This window comes from Herpailurus yagouaroundi, unplaced genomic scaffold (assembly GCF_014898765.1).
Source record: "Herpailurus yagouaroundi ecotype Mexico unplaced genomic scaffold, PumYag 184, whole genome shotgun sequence".
Classification (NCBI taxonomy): domain Eukaryota; kingdom Metazoa; phylum Chordata; class Mammalia; order Carnivora; family Felidae; genus Herpailurus; species Herpailurus yagouaroundi.
The window spans coordinates 27,947,772-27,963,679 of NW_024412415.1; the positions used below are offsets into that span (position 1 = coordinate 27,947,772).

A 15,908-nucleotide genomic window follows, 5' to 3' on the forward strand; every position below is an offset into this window, starting at 1 on the left:
TCTTTCTTTCTTTCTTTCTTTCTTTCTTTCTCTTTTCTTTTCTCTTCTTCTTTCTTTTCTTTCCTTCTTTTCTTTCCTTCTTTCTTTTCTTTCTTTTTTCTTTTCTTTCTTTTTCTTTCTTTGTTTTCTTTCTTTTTCTTTTTTCTTTGTCTTTCTCTTTCTTTCTTTTCGTTGTTTTCTTTCTCTTTTCTTTCCTTCTCTTTTCTTTCTCTTTCTCTTTCCTTCTCTGTCTTTTTCTTTCTTTTCTTTCTTTTTTTTTTCTTTAACATTCTTAGAATGTCCTGACCCTAGAATTGGGGTGACAATTTTCAGGAATAGTCTAGATGATTTTACTCTTCCTTGTCATTGAGGAAAGTAAGTTCTGGCTTGGTTGTTTGGTCTGTGCTCTCGGACTCTTGCTGCTCAGGTGTCATCTTACTTTCTGCTCCTCCCTTTACAGCCTGGAAGCAAGATGGTGGCCTCCGCCAAAGCCGCGGTGCCCACTGTGAGCGACCAGGCTGCAGCCATGCAGCTGAGCCAATGTGCCAAGAACCTTGCCACCAGCTTGGCAGAGCTACGTACCGCCTCGCAGAAGGCAAGTGGACCCTGTCCCAGCAGTTAGCTCATTGGGAATGGAGCTTTAGATGCCTTACTTCTGGGTGTGACCTGTGGATGACCCAGGACCTGAACACGGCTGGGCATGTTTCCTGGCAGAGGCGTCCGTTCCATTTGCTTGATGGGGATTCGCTTTTACGGTTTTTAGCTACTGTCGCCTAGACTTAGTTTATCACTTTCCAGTTACACATGACTTGTGTTAAACTATTGTAGGTTACATGCTCCCCGCTCCCATGCCCTGGGACAAGCAATGGCCCATGTTTCACAACCTTAAGGGAGACAGGGAGTCATCAGTTTCTTGGTGCCAGGTAAATTCTAGGCCACAATAAGTGATTGCATCTTGCAGGTATTATTTTGTGAACTTCAACTATTCAGGCAGCAAAATTATTCCAGGGAGCAGGGCAGGGGGGTCATTTATAGTATCTTTTTTGCCCTGAAATCTTTTTACATCTTACATGGGAGCATTCACCTCAACAAGGTCCTCAACAGAACAGAGTTAGGGATTAGTAAGTTTCTGTCTCTAGGACTTCCTTACCGATAGACCTCAGTCCTGTACTGTTTGATGTGTTATTAGCATGAAATTCTGGCATGAATTCATTTTTCCTCACTGTAGCAGTCCCTTTATAGAAACAAGAGGCGTCATACATGAGGAAGGGAAGAAGGTTAGAAGCTGATTTGAATTCTTGATATGAACCGTGTGCCTTATCACCAAAGAAAAATTTCCAGAGCTTTAGGATAATACTCAGTTAAAAAAAAAAAAAAAAAAAAATCTTGAGCTGTGTTTCTCAACCAGAGGTCCAAGGACCATCTGTGCTGAAGTCACCTGGGAGCATTCAGAATGCAGGTTTCTGGGCCTCACCTCTGAGCAACTGAATAAGAGTGCCTGGACAGAGAGCCTGAATTTGTACATTTTACAAGTTTCTTCAGTGAGCCTTAGAGTCATCCATACCTCAACTGCTCTGGAGCAATGAGCCTCAAAGTGGGGCTCAAGTGAGACTGTCCACTGGGGAGGAAGATACTGAGAGCTTTTAAATATGTTGTTTTAGGGGCGCCTGGGTGGCGCAGTCGGTTAAGCGTCCGACTTCAACCAGGTCACGATCTCACGGTCCGTGAGTTCGAGCCCCGCGTCGGGCTCTGGGCTGATGGCTCAGAGCCCGGAGCCTGTTTCCGATTCTGTGTCTCCCTCTCTCTCTGCCCCTCGCCCGTTCATGCTCTGTCTCTCTCTGTCCCAAAAATAAATAAACGTTGAAAAAAAAAAATTTAAATATGTTGTTTTATATAGTGTAAGGGTTAGGAGTATAGGCTCTGGAATCAAACTACCTGCGTTCAAATTCTGGCCTTGCCATCAACTAATTTTTGGTGACCTCAGCAAGTTAATTAACCTCTCTGTGCCTCAGTTTCCCCACCTTGTAATACTGGCACATAGCAATCAATCAGTGACTATTTACTGCTGTTGTTGTCACTATTCTCTAAAAAAAAAAAAAAGAAAAAGAAAAAGAAATTAAGATTTACCAGTATTTGACATACTGAGCAATAATTATACACATATAATTTATTAACATGTGGGGGGGGGGACTTGATCAAAGTATTTGAAGACCAATATTTTAAACGATCAAGAGAATGAAATAGTTTTCTTAAAACAATTACTAAGGGAAAAAAATCTTTAGTAATCTTCACTGTGGAAAAGTAATGGTTTATAGTCTAGAAATTTGTAGAGATTCAGTAAGGTGGAAAAAGCCTTGTCCCGATAGTCCTGGGTTCATTCACTCATTCCTTCTTCATTCACTTACCACATGCTTCTCAAGTCTCTTTGTGGACACGTACTGTGCGTGGTGCTCTGTCTCTAGAACCCGGACACAGTGAAGAAGGATCCTCTTAGTTTGAGCAGCAAATGCATTTCAGATCAAAATAGCTTCCAGGAGACTTTAAGTATATCCACTTATGAAGCATACATAATTGATTATTTCAGGACGTTAGGACTATGGTCCTGAGTGAGGTTGGAAGTGCTGTCAGGAAACGCTTACTCCACTTGCTTCCTGTTGCCAGTGTTGGAGAATCACTGGGTACATCCAGAAAGGCATTTTGTACATTGCAAAGTGATAGGGACGCTTTTCCTCGGCAGCCTTGGTACACATATTCCCAACTCTGTTGACAGGCCCATGAAGCCTGTGGTCCGATGGAAATTGACTCAGCTCTGAGCACCGTGCAGACACTTAAGAATGAACTGCAGGATGCCAAGATGGCTGCTGTGGAAAGTCAACTGAAACCACTTCCAGGGGAAACGGTAAGGAAATTCTGGAGCCCACTGGGGGTGGGACTCTGCCTTATGGTACGATCATGGTGAGGCATTTTTAGAAGCTGGAGTTGGTGTGCTTGAATTTCTGACATTGTGAAGGCAAAGCCTTAAAATAGCCCCATATTTAAGCACTGGGTTGAGTAAAAGATGGCCCTGAAGGGGCCTCTGGTAATGGTTGTGTGGCTTGGGGTTTGGCTGAGGATGAACAAGTGTCTGTTAATGATCATTACTCTTTTCATAAACGAGACACATCCTAGTGTTTTAGTCCCATGTTGTGAACCCACAGCATTTTTTAAAAAGAATGTCCATTGCAGCTAGAGGAGCTAGATTTTAAAATTTAGGAGTTCGAGGGGCGCCTAGGCAGGTCAGTCAGTTAAGGGTCCTGACTCTTAGCTCAGCTCAGGGTATGATCTCCGGTTTTGTGAGTTGTGCCCCACATCAGGCTCTGTGCTGACAGCTTAGAGCCTGCTTGGGATTCTTTCCTCTGTCCCTCACCTGCTCACACTCATTTGCACTCTCTCAAAATAAATAAATATTTATTAAATAAATTTTAAAAAAGTAGGAATTCTAGCATCTAGCTCCAGCTTATATCCTCTACTAGCTCTAGATAAGTCTTGGATCTCCTCTGTGTCTCAGATATTTTATCTCTGAAATGGATGGCAATGATGTTATTAAGGTTGACACAGAAAATACTTTCAATAGTCATTTGAAAAAACATTTCCTTAGTGCAAGTCACTAGGATGGACAATGACAAAGAACTTGAATACAGTACAGTCACAACAGTCGGTGGAATGATGGCAACAGAGATCTAATTTGATGATGTTATGGTACCTCCTGAGGCCTGTCAGGGCTTTCTTGGCTAAGATTTTACCAGGTCTTCTCGTTTGTACGTACCTCCTTTTCCACATTACTGAACATTGCTAATAAATACCACCATTTATTAAGTACCTCGTAAGCACTGTATACACACAAAATCAATCTAGTTGTAACCTTAATGAGCGAGTTCTCTTAATCCCATCTTACAGGTGAGAAACCAGAGGTGTGGAGGTAGGTTGTCGCTATTCTGTGTGGTTATCTACCAGCTAGTGGTAGAACCAGGGTTTGAATGCAGACCTCTAGGACTCAAAAACCCATGCTTTTGATTGCTCATGTTGAGAGCTTCTACTCTTGACTACTGCTGCTCTTTGGGTGAACTGAAAACTTGTGGAATCTTAGAAGGAGACTTAAAAAGCACCAAATCCACCATGCAACAATGCCTGATACATACCAAGCCCTCAGAAAATATGTGTGAAATCAAGCTACTGCGAAGTAGTAAAGACGAGGAAACTCAGGCTCAGAGAAGTTAAGTCACCTAAGGTCGCCTAGCTAATGATGAAGTCAGGAGTGGCTGTAGGGCCAGCAGCTTTGTAATGTGGTCCGCATGACCCTTTACAAACTCTTGCTCCAGGGAGCCCAAGAGAGACTGACATGACAGGAATCCTGCCTTTTATGTAAATCAACTGGTCAGTTAGAATGCAACAAACACGATGTAATTTTTAAGAAAATTGTTTTCCCCAAAGGAATGTGTGTGCAGCATTATAACACATTGTTGGCTGCAATGGACCAGGCTCTTTTTTATTTGAAGGCACTGCCTCTCGGGAAGCATGTTGTGGAATTAAAAAATGCACATGCTCTCTGATGCCTTTCTGCACTCTTGCGGTGTGCCTGGAGGTTCTGTTCCAAAATGTTGTCCTCATCTAGTAATCAAATAATTATCCATACCCTGGACCTTCAGTAACTTTGTTCTCTGAATTATTTATTCATTTTACAAAGCAACATGATGTGCTATTCACGGGAAGCAAGCACTTCGCCCATTTTCATAATCTCATTTACCACGGCAAACCTCTCTTTCTATTGCATTTCCTTCTGGTTAGAACTCCTCAAAGTATAAAGATTGAAATTAACAATGTTAATGGTCCCACACACCAGGAAGGTGGTACCCCTGGATGACTGCCCACTTCCTGCCAAGGCATAATTAATTCTAGCTAAGGATTTGTTGCAGACTTTCTAAATTAGCTTCTAAAGGCATAATGCTAATAGCTACCATTTGTTGAGTACCTACATTGATTCTGAGAACTTTCTGAGCTTAGGCATTAGGATCTCCTTAGGAAACCAAGGCATGGCGAGGTTCAGTAACCTGCCCAATCTCTCACAGTTAGCATGTGGGGGAAGGAAGTAGAGGGCAGGAGCATGAACCCAAATTTGTTCTGAAACATGGGCTTTTTCCTCTCTTTGACCCTACTCAGCATTACTGGTATTAGGGGGGAAAAAGCTAAGGCCCACATTTGATGTGCATTGTTTTTATGCTAAGACTTCAGTGTATGTTTCTTTTCTTCTAAGCTGTCTTCCCCTTTGGATATTCTTATAGCTGGAAAAATGTGCTCAAGACCTGGGAAGTACATCCAAGGCAGTGGGCTCCTCCATGGCTCAGCTCCTAACCTGTGCTGCGCAAGGCAATGAGCACTACACAGGTGAGACTCGCTCTTTTTGTGATTCCCTGTGGCCAGGTGCAGGCTCCTGGGTGTGGGCTGAGGGGTTCGGCAGCTGATGTTCATGGACTTGACCATGAACCTGACTTTGTTTTTCAACAGCGATTTACAGATTTTTCAAGCACTTTCCATTTGCTTGTTACTAGGCTTCATACTGTTAATAGGCTTCATATAAGACGAATCCAATATGATCACTCCAAACTGTTTGTGGATCACCCCTACTAGCCTATAAGCAAACAGTAATTATAAACTTCTGGAACTATCTATGTGGGACTCTTGAAATCCCAGTAAAGTAAAGGAATAAAAAAAAAGAGGAAAAGAAGATGACAATAAGATTTCAGTGAAATTTTCAAACATGGAAGGAGGCAGATGAGTGGTAGCAGACAGAGCCAGTGAACTAAAGGCCTCCCAGGATAGGGCAGCCAACAACAAACAAGCTGATCTGCACTGCAAAACCCTGGGAAGGTTTGATTATTGGAGACACCAGTTACCCCCAAAGGCAGGAGACACCCTTAAACAGGAGTCTGTATAAGAAACAGATTGTGTAATTATCAGCTCTAGGAAAAACACCAGGATATAAGGAAACATCTCCCTAGTAGGAAGAAGACCTAGTAGGAAGTCTATAGCTACCTCAAATGGAAACATCAAGAAGTTTCATTATAAGCCCATTATTGGAAAGAGGAAATGTGTCAGAAGAAAGCTCAAAGAGCTGAAATGGTTCTAGGAGAGGAATGGGGAACTCTGGGATGGGGAGGAGTAGTTATAAATAGTTGGTTTTGTTACACGGTAGTACTGCTTGCCTTTGGAACACACACACACACACCACACACACACACACACACTGTTAGTGAAGTATAACATACATCTAGAAGAGAGCGTTAAGTCGTAAATGTAGACCTTCATGAGTTATCACAAATGGAACGCCCCCAAAACATCACCACCATGATCAAGTAATGGGACATTTTCAACACCCACATGTGCCCTCTGCTCCCTGCCCCTCATTATATTCCCTCCTGTCTCCCAGAGGTAAACACCCATGACTTGTAACAGCATTAGTTGATTTGCTTATTTGTAACTATGAAGGAAATCATGCAGATGTGTCCTTGTGTCTTCACTGTCTTTTCAGGCATTCCGTTGTGAGATTCATGTGATGTAGGCAGCAGTTCTTACATTTCTGTTGCTTCCTGTAGTATTTTATTGTATGACCATATCTATTTGAGACTTGATCCCTTTGATGGGTAAAGCCATGGACAGTTCTAGGACATGCTGTTTAGTGGGCATAAATAAGCATTTTCTTAACAGATACCTAGAAATGGAATTGCTGAGTGCCAGGCTGTGCTTGGCTCTAGCTCCCTTCCTTCAGGCGGTGGTGTATGAAAGTTCCAGCTGTTCACATCCTTGTCTCCACTTTCTGTTGTCAGCCATTGTCATTCTGCTGAGTGGGTGTAGTATCCTATTATGGTTCTGATTTTTATTTCCCTGAAAAGCAGTGCATTTGAGGATTTTTTCATATACTAGTTGCCATCTGGATATCTTGTGAAGTGCCTGTTCATGTCTTTTGCTCTTTAAAAAAAAAAAAAAAAAAAACTTTGAGGGGCACCTTGGTGGCTGAGTCTGTTAAGCATCCGACATTGGCTCAGGTCACGATCTCATGGTTCCTGAGTTCCAGCCCCACGTCAGACTCTGTGCTGACAGTTCAGAGACTGGAGCCTGCTTCAGATTCTGTGTCTCCCTCTCTCTCTCCCCTCCCTGGCTCATTTTCTCTCCCTCTCCCTCCCTCCCTTTCTCTCTCTCTCTCTCTCTCAAAAATAACTCAAACTTTCATTTTTAACGTTTGTTTATCTTTGTATTTGTTGTAGGAAGTCCTTTTCATTTCCATGTATCTTTTATCTTGGAGCTTACCTTTCGCTCTCAAAGTTGTTCCTTGGTGAATAGATTTTTTTTACAATTTTAATGTAGTTCAATTTACAGATCTTTCCCTTAAGGTTAGTCACTGTGTCGTTTGCAAAAATTTTACCTCCAGAATCATTAAGTACTCTTTTCTGTCGCTGTCTAGAAGCTTTGTTGTTTTACTTTCTATACTTAGAAGTACGATCCATCTAAAATTGAGTTTTGTATGTGAGCAAACACAACAAGTGGTGTATCCCACACCACTTGTTGAAGCAACCATCATATCCCCAGAAGTCTTCAGTTTTCTCTGTCATTAGTTAAGGGAACTTTTATGAGAATCAGTTTCTGATCTTTAGATTCTTTTCCAATGACTTAATTGCCTCTCCCTACCTTAGTACCACACTTTGCTAATTACTGCGGTTTTATACTAAGTATTAATATCTGATTATATAAGTCCTCTGACTTTAAGTGCTGACTATTCTTAACCCTTTGCCTTTCCAAACAAATTCTACCATCAGCCTGTCAGTTTCCACTCCCCAAAAAGACCTGCTTGTTTTTTCCTTTTTCTAAATTGGAGTTACATTGAATCAATTTGGGGATAAGGAACCTTTTTATATTAGTGAGGTTTCTAATCTGTGAATATGTCTTGTCCTTGCACTTAGATTTTCTTTTTAATACTGTTTTATAGCTCTATGTATATAGTTTTGTGCGTCTGTTTTCATTAGGGTGTGCATGATCTGTTTTGTCCCTCGTCAACTTTGCTATATGCTTTTGTTTAACTGGTATGTTATAAGCATCATGTATTTGTTGTTTTGCAGAGAGAGGGGTTGTTGATGCAACAGTCTTTTTTTTTCAGCTGGACTATTTGTTCCATTTACCTATAATGTAATGACTGATGTATTGGGATTTTAATCTAGCCTTTTACTATTTAGATTTATACTGTTTTCTGAATGTCTTACCTGTTCTGGATTCCTTTCTTGCCTTTCTTCACACTCATATGTATCTGTTACATTCTGTCTGCCCTTGACGAGCTTGTTAGTTGTATATTCATTGACTGTCCTATGATTTTCAAAGTCTAACATGAGTTAGTATGTTCACCTCTTCCTGGACAGTACAAGAATCTTGGAACACTTGAACTCCCTTCACCTTTCTTCCCTCTCATTCATTATTGTCATTTTTGTGTGTTTTAATTACACAGACATGTCAGTCTCTCAATACAGTCTCCACATTGTTTCATTTGGTCAGTATCCATTTAGAGTCACCTCCCTATTTACCCCTTCCATTGCTCTTTGTTCCTTCCTGCTTCTCCCATGTGCCTCCACTTGGGATTATTTCCTCTCTGCCTGAAGAAGTCCCTTCATTTGCCTTAGTACGAGTCAACTGGTAACAAATTCTGTCCATTTTTGTCTGCATCCACCTTTGTTGTGCCTTTGTTTTTGGTGGGTAATTTCATTCATAAAATTTTAAGCTGGCAGTTATTTTATGCCAGCCCTTTGAAGATGTTATTCCATTGTCGCCTGGCTTTCTTGATTTCTGTTGTGAAGTCAGCTGTCAGTGTCCTTTTGTAAAGGTAATATGGTTTTCTTTTGCTCCTCTACTAGCTTTTTGAATGAAAGTTTTATTGTGTGTTTGTCCTGCCTTGGGTTTTAGTACTGTTTGAGAATGGGATTTGTTATCTTACATCAGTTTTGGAAATCTCTCAAGCACTGTATTTTCACATAGTGATTCTGCCCCATTTTTTCTGTCTTCTCTGAAGATTCCAGTTACTGTCTCGATGGGGCATTTCCACTGTTTAGCCTACCTCTTCTTCTCTCCCATGTTTGCTGTGATTGTTCTTCCCCATGTGTTTTTCTCAGCATTCTCCTTTGATGAGTCTGCAGCTCACTGTTCCTCTCCTTAGCTGTGTCCACTCTGCTTTTAGCCTCTTCTGAGTTTTTAATTTGAAATGTCCCATTTTTCAGTTTGATAAAAGCCTCTTGATAGTGTTCTTGCACTTTCCAAACTTTGGATGCTGAAATTTTCTATCTTGCCATCTAATTTCTTCAACATAGTTATCACAAGTTATTGAAAGTCCTGGTCCAGTAATTCCAATATCTGGATCACCTGTGGGCCTGTATTCATTGTCATTTTTCTCCGTTTTCAGCCGTTGGTCTTACCTCCTGCTGTTGCTGGTATTTTTTAATCTAATGCTAGACATGGGTACTTTAAATTGAAGAGATGGTCTGAGGCTCTGACTTGTGTTTTTTTTTCCCTACAGAGGATTATTCTTTGTTTCTGGCCTGTAGTGAACATCTAAGCAGATCACTGTCATATGGGCAGGGACGGAGCTGATTGGAAACTGTGTGGTCTATTTCCAGTTTGTTTTTTATGGGATAGCCCTTTGTGCATCCCATCAAAGCATCTGTGGTGTTTACCAAGGACATTGCCTTTCATGGGCTCACAACTGTCCTTTTTAATTCTCCCAGCCCCGTGAGATTGCAGGAAGTTTTGCTCAGTTCCTGGGCAACAGTTTACAAATTAAGGAATGCCTCGAAGGGAAAAGTGGCACTGTACCTCCCTCTCTGTGCTTTTTTTCTCTTTAAAATCTTGTCCCTCTTGGGATGCCTGGGTGGCTCAGGCAGTTAAGCACTAGACTCTTGATTTCAGCTCAGGTCATGATCTGAAGGTTCGTGAGTTTGAGCCCCACATCAGGCTCCACACTGACAGTGCAAAGCCTGCTTGGGATTCTCTCTCTCCCTCTCTCTCTCTGCCCCTCCCCCATTCTCATTCTCTTTCTCTCTCTCTCTCAAAATAATCTTTTAAAACATGAAATTAAAATAAAATAAAATCTTATTCCTCTTAGTGCCTTGGTCTCTCTCCACTGCCATCAAATAGATGTTTTGTATGATTTTTCCAATGAGGGGGAACTTACCTGCAATAAGTTATTCTGCCATTATGATAACCAAGGTCCTCTTTGATTTTTTTTTTTAAACTCTGTGTATCTATTACTTTAAAGACAGAGCACAATAGGAGTGCAAAAAGAGTTCTCCATAGTATAATACAGTACCTGCAATAATAAGAATTTTGTCCTAATGGGAGAGTAAGAGAAGCTGTCAAAGAGAACTGGCCACCTGATCAGGGTTTTAAGGATTGCTTAGCATTCATTTAGTGTTCAAGGAGAAGGAAAAGTATTTATAAATTCTTACAAGGCATAGGGTACATGGGAGATGCAAGCTTCAAGAAATTCTACACCTTTCTGGAATCTTGCCAAGCTTGGTACAGCTGATGAAATGCCTGTTTAATGGAGGGAAGACTCCTTTATAGGTTCCATCATTTGATACTGATAACATCTAGGATGACAGACTGTCTAGTCTGTGTGTGAAAATAGCCTGGAAGTAGCACCATTTAGTTTTGGCAGGCGCTGAATGGGTGGTGGGGGGGGGGGGATGGGAACAGTGTGTATCAAGTCCCAAAGGGAAGAGAAAAGACTGACCAAGTGACCTTGAGGAGGGTTCAGGCAAAAGGCAAGCAGGAGAGGAGTAAAAACTTAAGGATGGAAAGGGAGACTGGGTCAGCTCCTAAAGAGCCTCGTAAGCCACCTTAAATAATTTAAAACTTAAGAGCATGTGAAGACAGTGAAGAGTTTAGATTGCCTTTTAAATAGGTTGCCCTTCCTCTCCTATGCAGATAAAGTGAGGGAAACAAAGTTGGAGGCAGGAAGACGTGGGTGAATGCTGCTGCATTCATCCACCTGAGAGATGGGGGTGGCCTGCAGAAGAAATGAACAGATGAATTAAAGAAAAAGAGACCTGACAGCTGTTGGCTGACTGGTCAGGGACTGGCAGGGATGGAAGTAAGGAAAACAACATGGACACTCAAGTGTTTGGCCTGAGAGCTGAATGAAGCACAGGGCCATGGGCAGGCATGGTGGGCTGGAGTTCAGGGATTCCAGATTCAACTATAGATGTATTCAGTTTGAAGCATCTCCAGGTCAAGGTGCCCATTAGGCAGCTAGATATTTGCCTTTGAAACTCAGTAGAGAAGTTTCAACTGGAGACGATGTTTCTTAACTGTTGAATACAATGATAACAATTGAAACTGAAAAACTATGAACAAGTTTGCCGAGAGGGAGTGGTAGAGCAAGAAAAATTATCACAGGTAACTCTGGATAACGCAAATATTTAACAAGAAGAAGGCTAAGCAGCAAAGGAGATGTTTGAAAGAAGTGAGAATGTGCAGCCTTGGAAAGAGCAAGAAAACCTGGAGAAAGGGAGGTGTCTAGAGCCAGAGAGGTAGTTGCTACCCAGAAAGTTGCCTGAGAGAGAGGCTTAGGGGAAGCATCCATTGGCTCTGGGAAAAACAGGGTCACTCTTCTTGTTGGAGGCAAGTCCTCGTAAGTTCGAAGCGTGTGGACAGCGTCTCCCTGGGTCTCAGCCGCTGCTGGGCTAGATTCTAACACAGATGTGTTTTTGTTGGGCTGGTATCCAAATGTATCCAAACCACATTTCTGCTTGGCTGAATATGATGGCATATAGACCTCTTTTCAGGTCCTGTATGACAGATTAAAAACCTGTGGCATACCAGGTTTTTGCCCTGTGAGTTTGCTATGTCATCTACTGCTGTCTACACACAACCTACGTGAATTCTAATCAGCGGTGGCTGCCATTACAGAGAATTTCACTGCATCGCTGATCACTGAGGAATCTTCTTAATGCTTGTTCCTGAACGTAATTTAAGATCCAGATAGCAAGAATACCGTAAAAACAATTTGTGTCTTCAAAGCGTTGTGGTCGTTGAGACTGCAGTCTGCTTTTGTGTTGCCCACTGGCAATTCTGGACTATATGAACATTTTTGTTCGGAGGGTGGTATTTGCCTGCAGACCTGACCCTGATGAATGTCATCATTACCATCGAGAATGTTGCTGTGAACTAAGCCGTACGTAGCCATAGATGTTCATCGGGCTCCTGGCCTCTTGTTCCATTCCTTTGATGGTGTAGCTTCCTCTTCCTTGGAAACCTGATTCCTCCTAAGAGGATCCCTGAGGTGCCTCGAGATTTCATAGTGATTCCTCAGCAGAAAACACATGGGATAGACTAGCCTAAGCTCTTGGCATTCAGCTCCTCTGGTTTCTGCCTTTTTAAAAAAAAATGTCTGGGTCTGTAAAAGGTTTTTCAGTAAATGATTTTTGCATAAATGTGACTTTTCTAATTGTACGTGATAAATGTTTCATTCTCTCAAAGTTGTATACAGCTCAAATAGAAATGGACTCAGGAGACTATATAATAAATGGGAAGACAAGGGGAGATGTCGAGAAATCACAGCCTGGAATTTTCAACAGAGCAGTGATCTCGGCCTCCTAAAACTGGTGGGAAACCGAGGCCCTGAGGGAAAAGGCAGCAGTCTAGGCCACACAGCTAATCAGCTGCAGAGCCAGAGGTGGATGAGGCCTTAACCACATCTGGTGCCTTTGTGAGCAAGGGCATCCTTCAACCCTGTGCCAGAAGCTTAAACATAAAAGGAATTGACTGTTCCACTCCGCTTGTTTCTCTCCTTCACGTTCGCTTTATTTATCTTTGTGTTTTCTCTTCTGGGCTTCCCCTTTGCCATAAAAAAAAAAAAAAAAAAAAAAAACAACAACAACAAAAAAAAACTTTGTTTAAAATTCTTTCATACCGCACGTTGCATTCAGAAGTGCCGGGTGATAAACGGTGGATTGGCAGCTTTGTAATTTGCCCTGATTAGATTGTAGAGTTATGTCCCAGCTGTGTGACTTACTAAATATTTACAGATTCGCAAGTCTGCCGCGCTGCAAAGTTGCCTTGTTTTATGGATGCAGGGCCTCGCACATTACTGTATTATGGCGCCTCATCCTCCATAAGGAGACGACCACCTGCTGCTTCTGCTGATGCAGCAGAAGCCACGGCTGGTAAAGGCCCCCTTCAGAGGCGCCCAGAGACCGTCCCGCTGAAGCTTTAGACAATCGTCACCTCGAAGCTGAGCGCAAGAGAAATTGGTGTGTGTCAGTTTCACGCAGATGGTGTATGTTCCAGCAAGAATCCCTCCTAGTTCTCTACCCCAAAGAGCACTGTGCAGAGAGTCTGACCCAGAAGCTTAAGAATCCTGAGATCCAGCCCTGGCACTGCCTCTGAACGTGTGTCACAGACAAGATACCCCTCAGTGCTAGACCTCCTCTATGAAGGAGTTGGGTGAGATCTGCTTTAAGGTGGGTTCTTCTGCATTTCTCAGGGTGTCCAGATTCTCTTGTTACATGCTCTGGCACTTTAGCCTTCATCTTCTGCTCGGCTATGCCAGGCCCTCAGTGCCACATAGGAACATTCGTGTCCATTTTATGGCAGATGGTACTATAATTTTTAACAACTAGTTTATATTCATAGTTGATCTGCACATCCCATCATCCTTAGAAGCGAGTTTAAAGATGAACAGGCAGGGGTGCCTGAGTGGTTCAGTCAGTTAAACGTCCAACTTTGGCTCAGGTTATGATCTCACAGCTTATAAGCTCGAGACCCTCATCAAGCTCTGTGCTGATAGCTTAAAGCTCAGAGCCTGGAGCCTGCTTCGAACTCTGTGTCTCCTTCTCTCTTTTCCCCTTCCCTGCTCACTCTCTGTCTCTCTCTGTCTCTGTCTCTCGTTATTTAAATAAACATTTAAAAAATATTAATGAAGAATAAAAATTAGTAAAAAATAAATAAAGACGAACAGGCACTTCCCAAAGGAAGATATACAGATGGCCACTAAGTGTATGAAAAAATACTCAACATCATTACTTCTTAGGGATATAAAAGTTAAACCACAGTGAGCTACGATCATACACCCACCAGAATGGCTAAAATAAAAAAATCTGACAATAGCAAGTTTTGCCTAGGATGTAGGGCAACTGGAACTCTCATACATTGCTGGTGGAGTGCGTCATAGTAAAACCATTCTGAAAAGGTTTTGTGGTGTCCTCTAAAGCTAAACTTCCTCTAAGACACAGTAATTCCGCTCCAAGGTTATATCCAAGAGAAATGATTCCCTATGTCCACTTACATACATGAAAGAAATGCAGGAAAGTTACAAGAACTTACTTGGTAGCTTAATTCATAGTATCCCTAAACACCAGTCCAAATGTCCACCCACAGAAGAGAGGATAAACAAATGGTGAATTGGTGCAATGAAATACTACATATCAAGTCAGAGGAATGAATATAACGGCATGGATGAAACTCCTAGCATTCTGGCAGAGAAATAAACCAGACACAGCCTACTGGTGGTTCCATCAACAGGGGATTGAAGAACAGATAAAACTAGCCTAACTAGAAGAGTGATCATTTCTAGTGTGAGAGGTTATTGACCGAGGAAGGGGACAGGTGATGGAAATGCTCTGTCTCCATCTGCATTGTGGCTACGTAGCTGTAAACATAGGTAAAAATTCACTGAGCTGCACATGTGGAGTGCTCACTTGATTGTATCTAAGTCATGCCCTGATAAAAAACAACTGGGAAGAAAAGTGCGTCTGAGTGGTCCATCTGTGTACTTGATCCCATGCACTTGGCGTTACAGGTCTGTGGACACGCACAGCAGAGTGTGTGACGGGAACCAGAGAGAAATCGTTGTTAGCCTGCCACTTGTTACAACATGTCTCTTGGATTGGCCCAGAGCCGGTGGTATGGGCTGCTCCTTCGAGAAGCATAGCAATTCGCATTTCATAAAAAGTGATTTGGAGCCCACCTGGACCACACACTGTCAGAGGGTCTTCTCCTTTCTAGGAAGCTGTGGTCTAGAGGCTGACTTTCAAATAAAGTATGGCTTTTAGATGGAGTCTAACAGAAAGTCTGGTGGCATTTGATCCCTAGGGGTGGCTGCAAGAGAGACGGCCCAAGCTCTGAAAACGCTGGCCCAGGCTGCCCGTGGAGTGGCCGCATCCACCAGCGACCCCGCAGCTACGCATGCCATGCTAGATTCAGCCCGCGACGTGATGGAGGGCTCAGCCATGCTCATCCAGGAAGCCAAGCAGGCCCTGATTGCACCTGGGGATGCTGAGAGTCAGCAAAGACTAGCCCAGGTGAGGCCCCGGAATTGGCAATTGCGGTCATCGCTAAGGTGGTCACTCTTTTCCGGGTGTGAACATTGCTCAACGATGGGTGTTTTCAAGACCTTCCCAAGTAGTATAACCATGCTGGCCTTATGCGATACCCACTTTTTAACTTTGGTCTGGTAGCCCCCGTCATATGAGATCTGCTCGACTGAGTTAACAGAGAGCACGGGGGCCTTTATTGAAATCTGTCCTTGGAACTTCGGGAGCCAGGGCGTGTGGCTTGTTTGCTTGGGGCCCAGGTGTGCTTAAATACATTCCTCTTCCTAGTCCGGGAAGTGAGGTAGGTCCACTTAGTGGGTCCGCTCAAAGTTTTATACTCCCTTTATTGCCTCTTCGGATGAGTCTTTGCCTGCCTAATGAAACCTGTGGGCTAGAGACCATCTAGGCAAAGTTCTAGGCAGGAAACTGGGAAGATGGTTTAGGTTAAAAGACACGACACAGCCCACTTCCAAAAACCTTACCCTTTGCCTAAGGATACAGAACAGTACATACAGCAAGTCCTTGGACATCCTAAAGAGGCAGCAT

General features: G+C 42.7%; 1 protein-coding gene across 5 annotated transcripts in view; it reads left to right on the forward strand.

Annotated features, from left to right (window-relative positions):
- The window catches only part of TLN2 (talin 2), a 439,937-nt gene that overhangs the window by 309,633 nt on the left and 114,396 nt on the right, over positions 1 to 15,908 (forward strand). For all 5 annotated transcript variants that reach the window (XM_040492868.1, XM_040492871.1, XM_040492869.1 and 2 more), the window contains 4 exons: positions 440 to 574; positions 2,750 to 2,878; positions 5,298 to 5,400; positions 15,142 to 15,350. In XM_040492868.1, the coding sequence (XP_040348802.1) occupies positions 440 to 574; positions 2,750 to 2,878; positions 5,298 to 5,400; positions 15,142 to 15,350 (576 nt within the window). The remainder of the gene's footprint in view (positions 1 to 439; positions 575 to 2,749; positions 2,879 to 5,297; positions 5,401 to 15,141; positions 15,351 to 15,908) is intronic.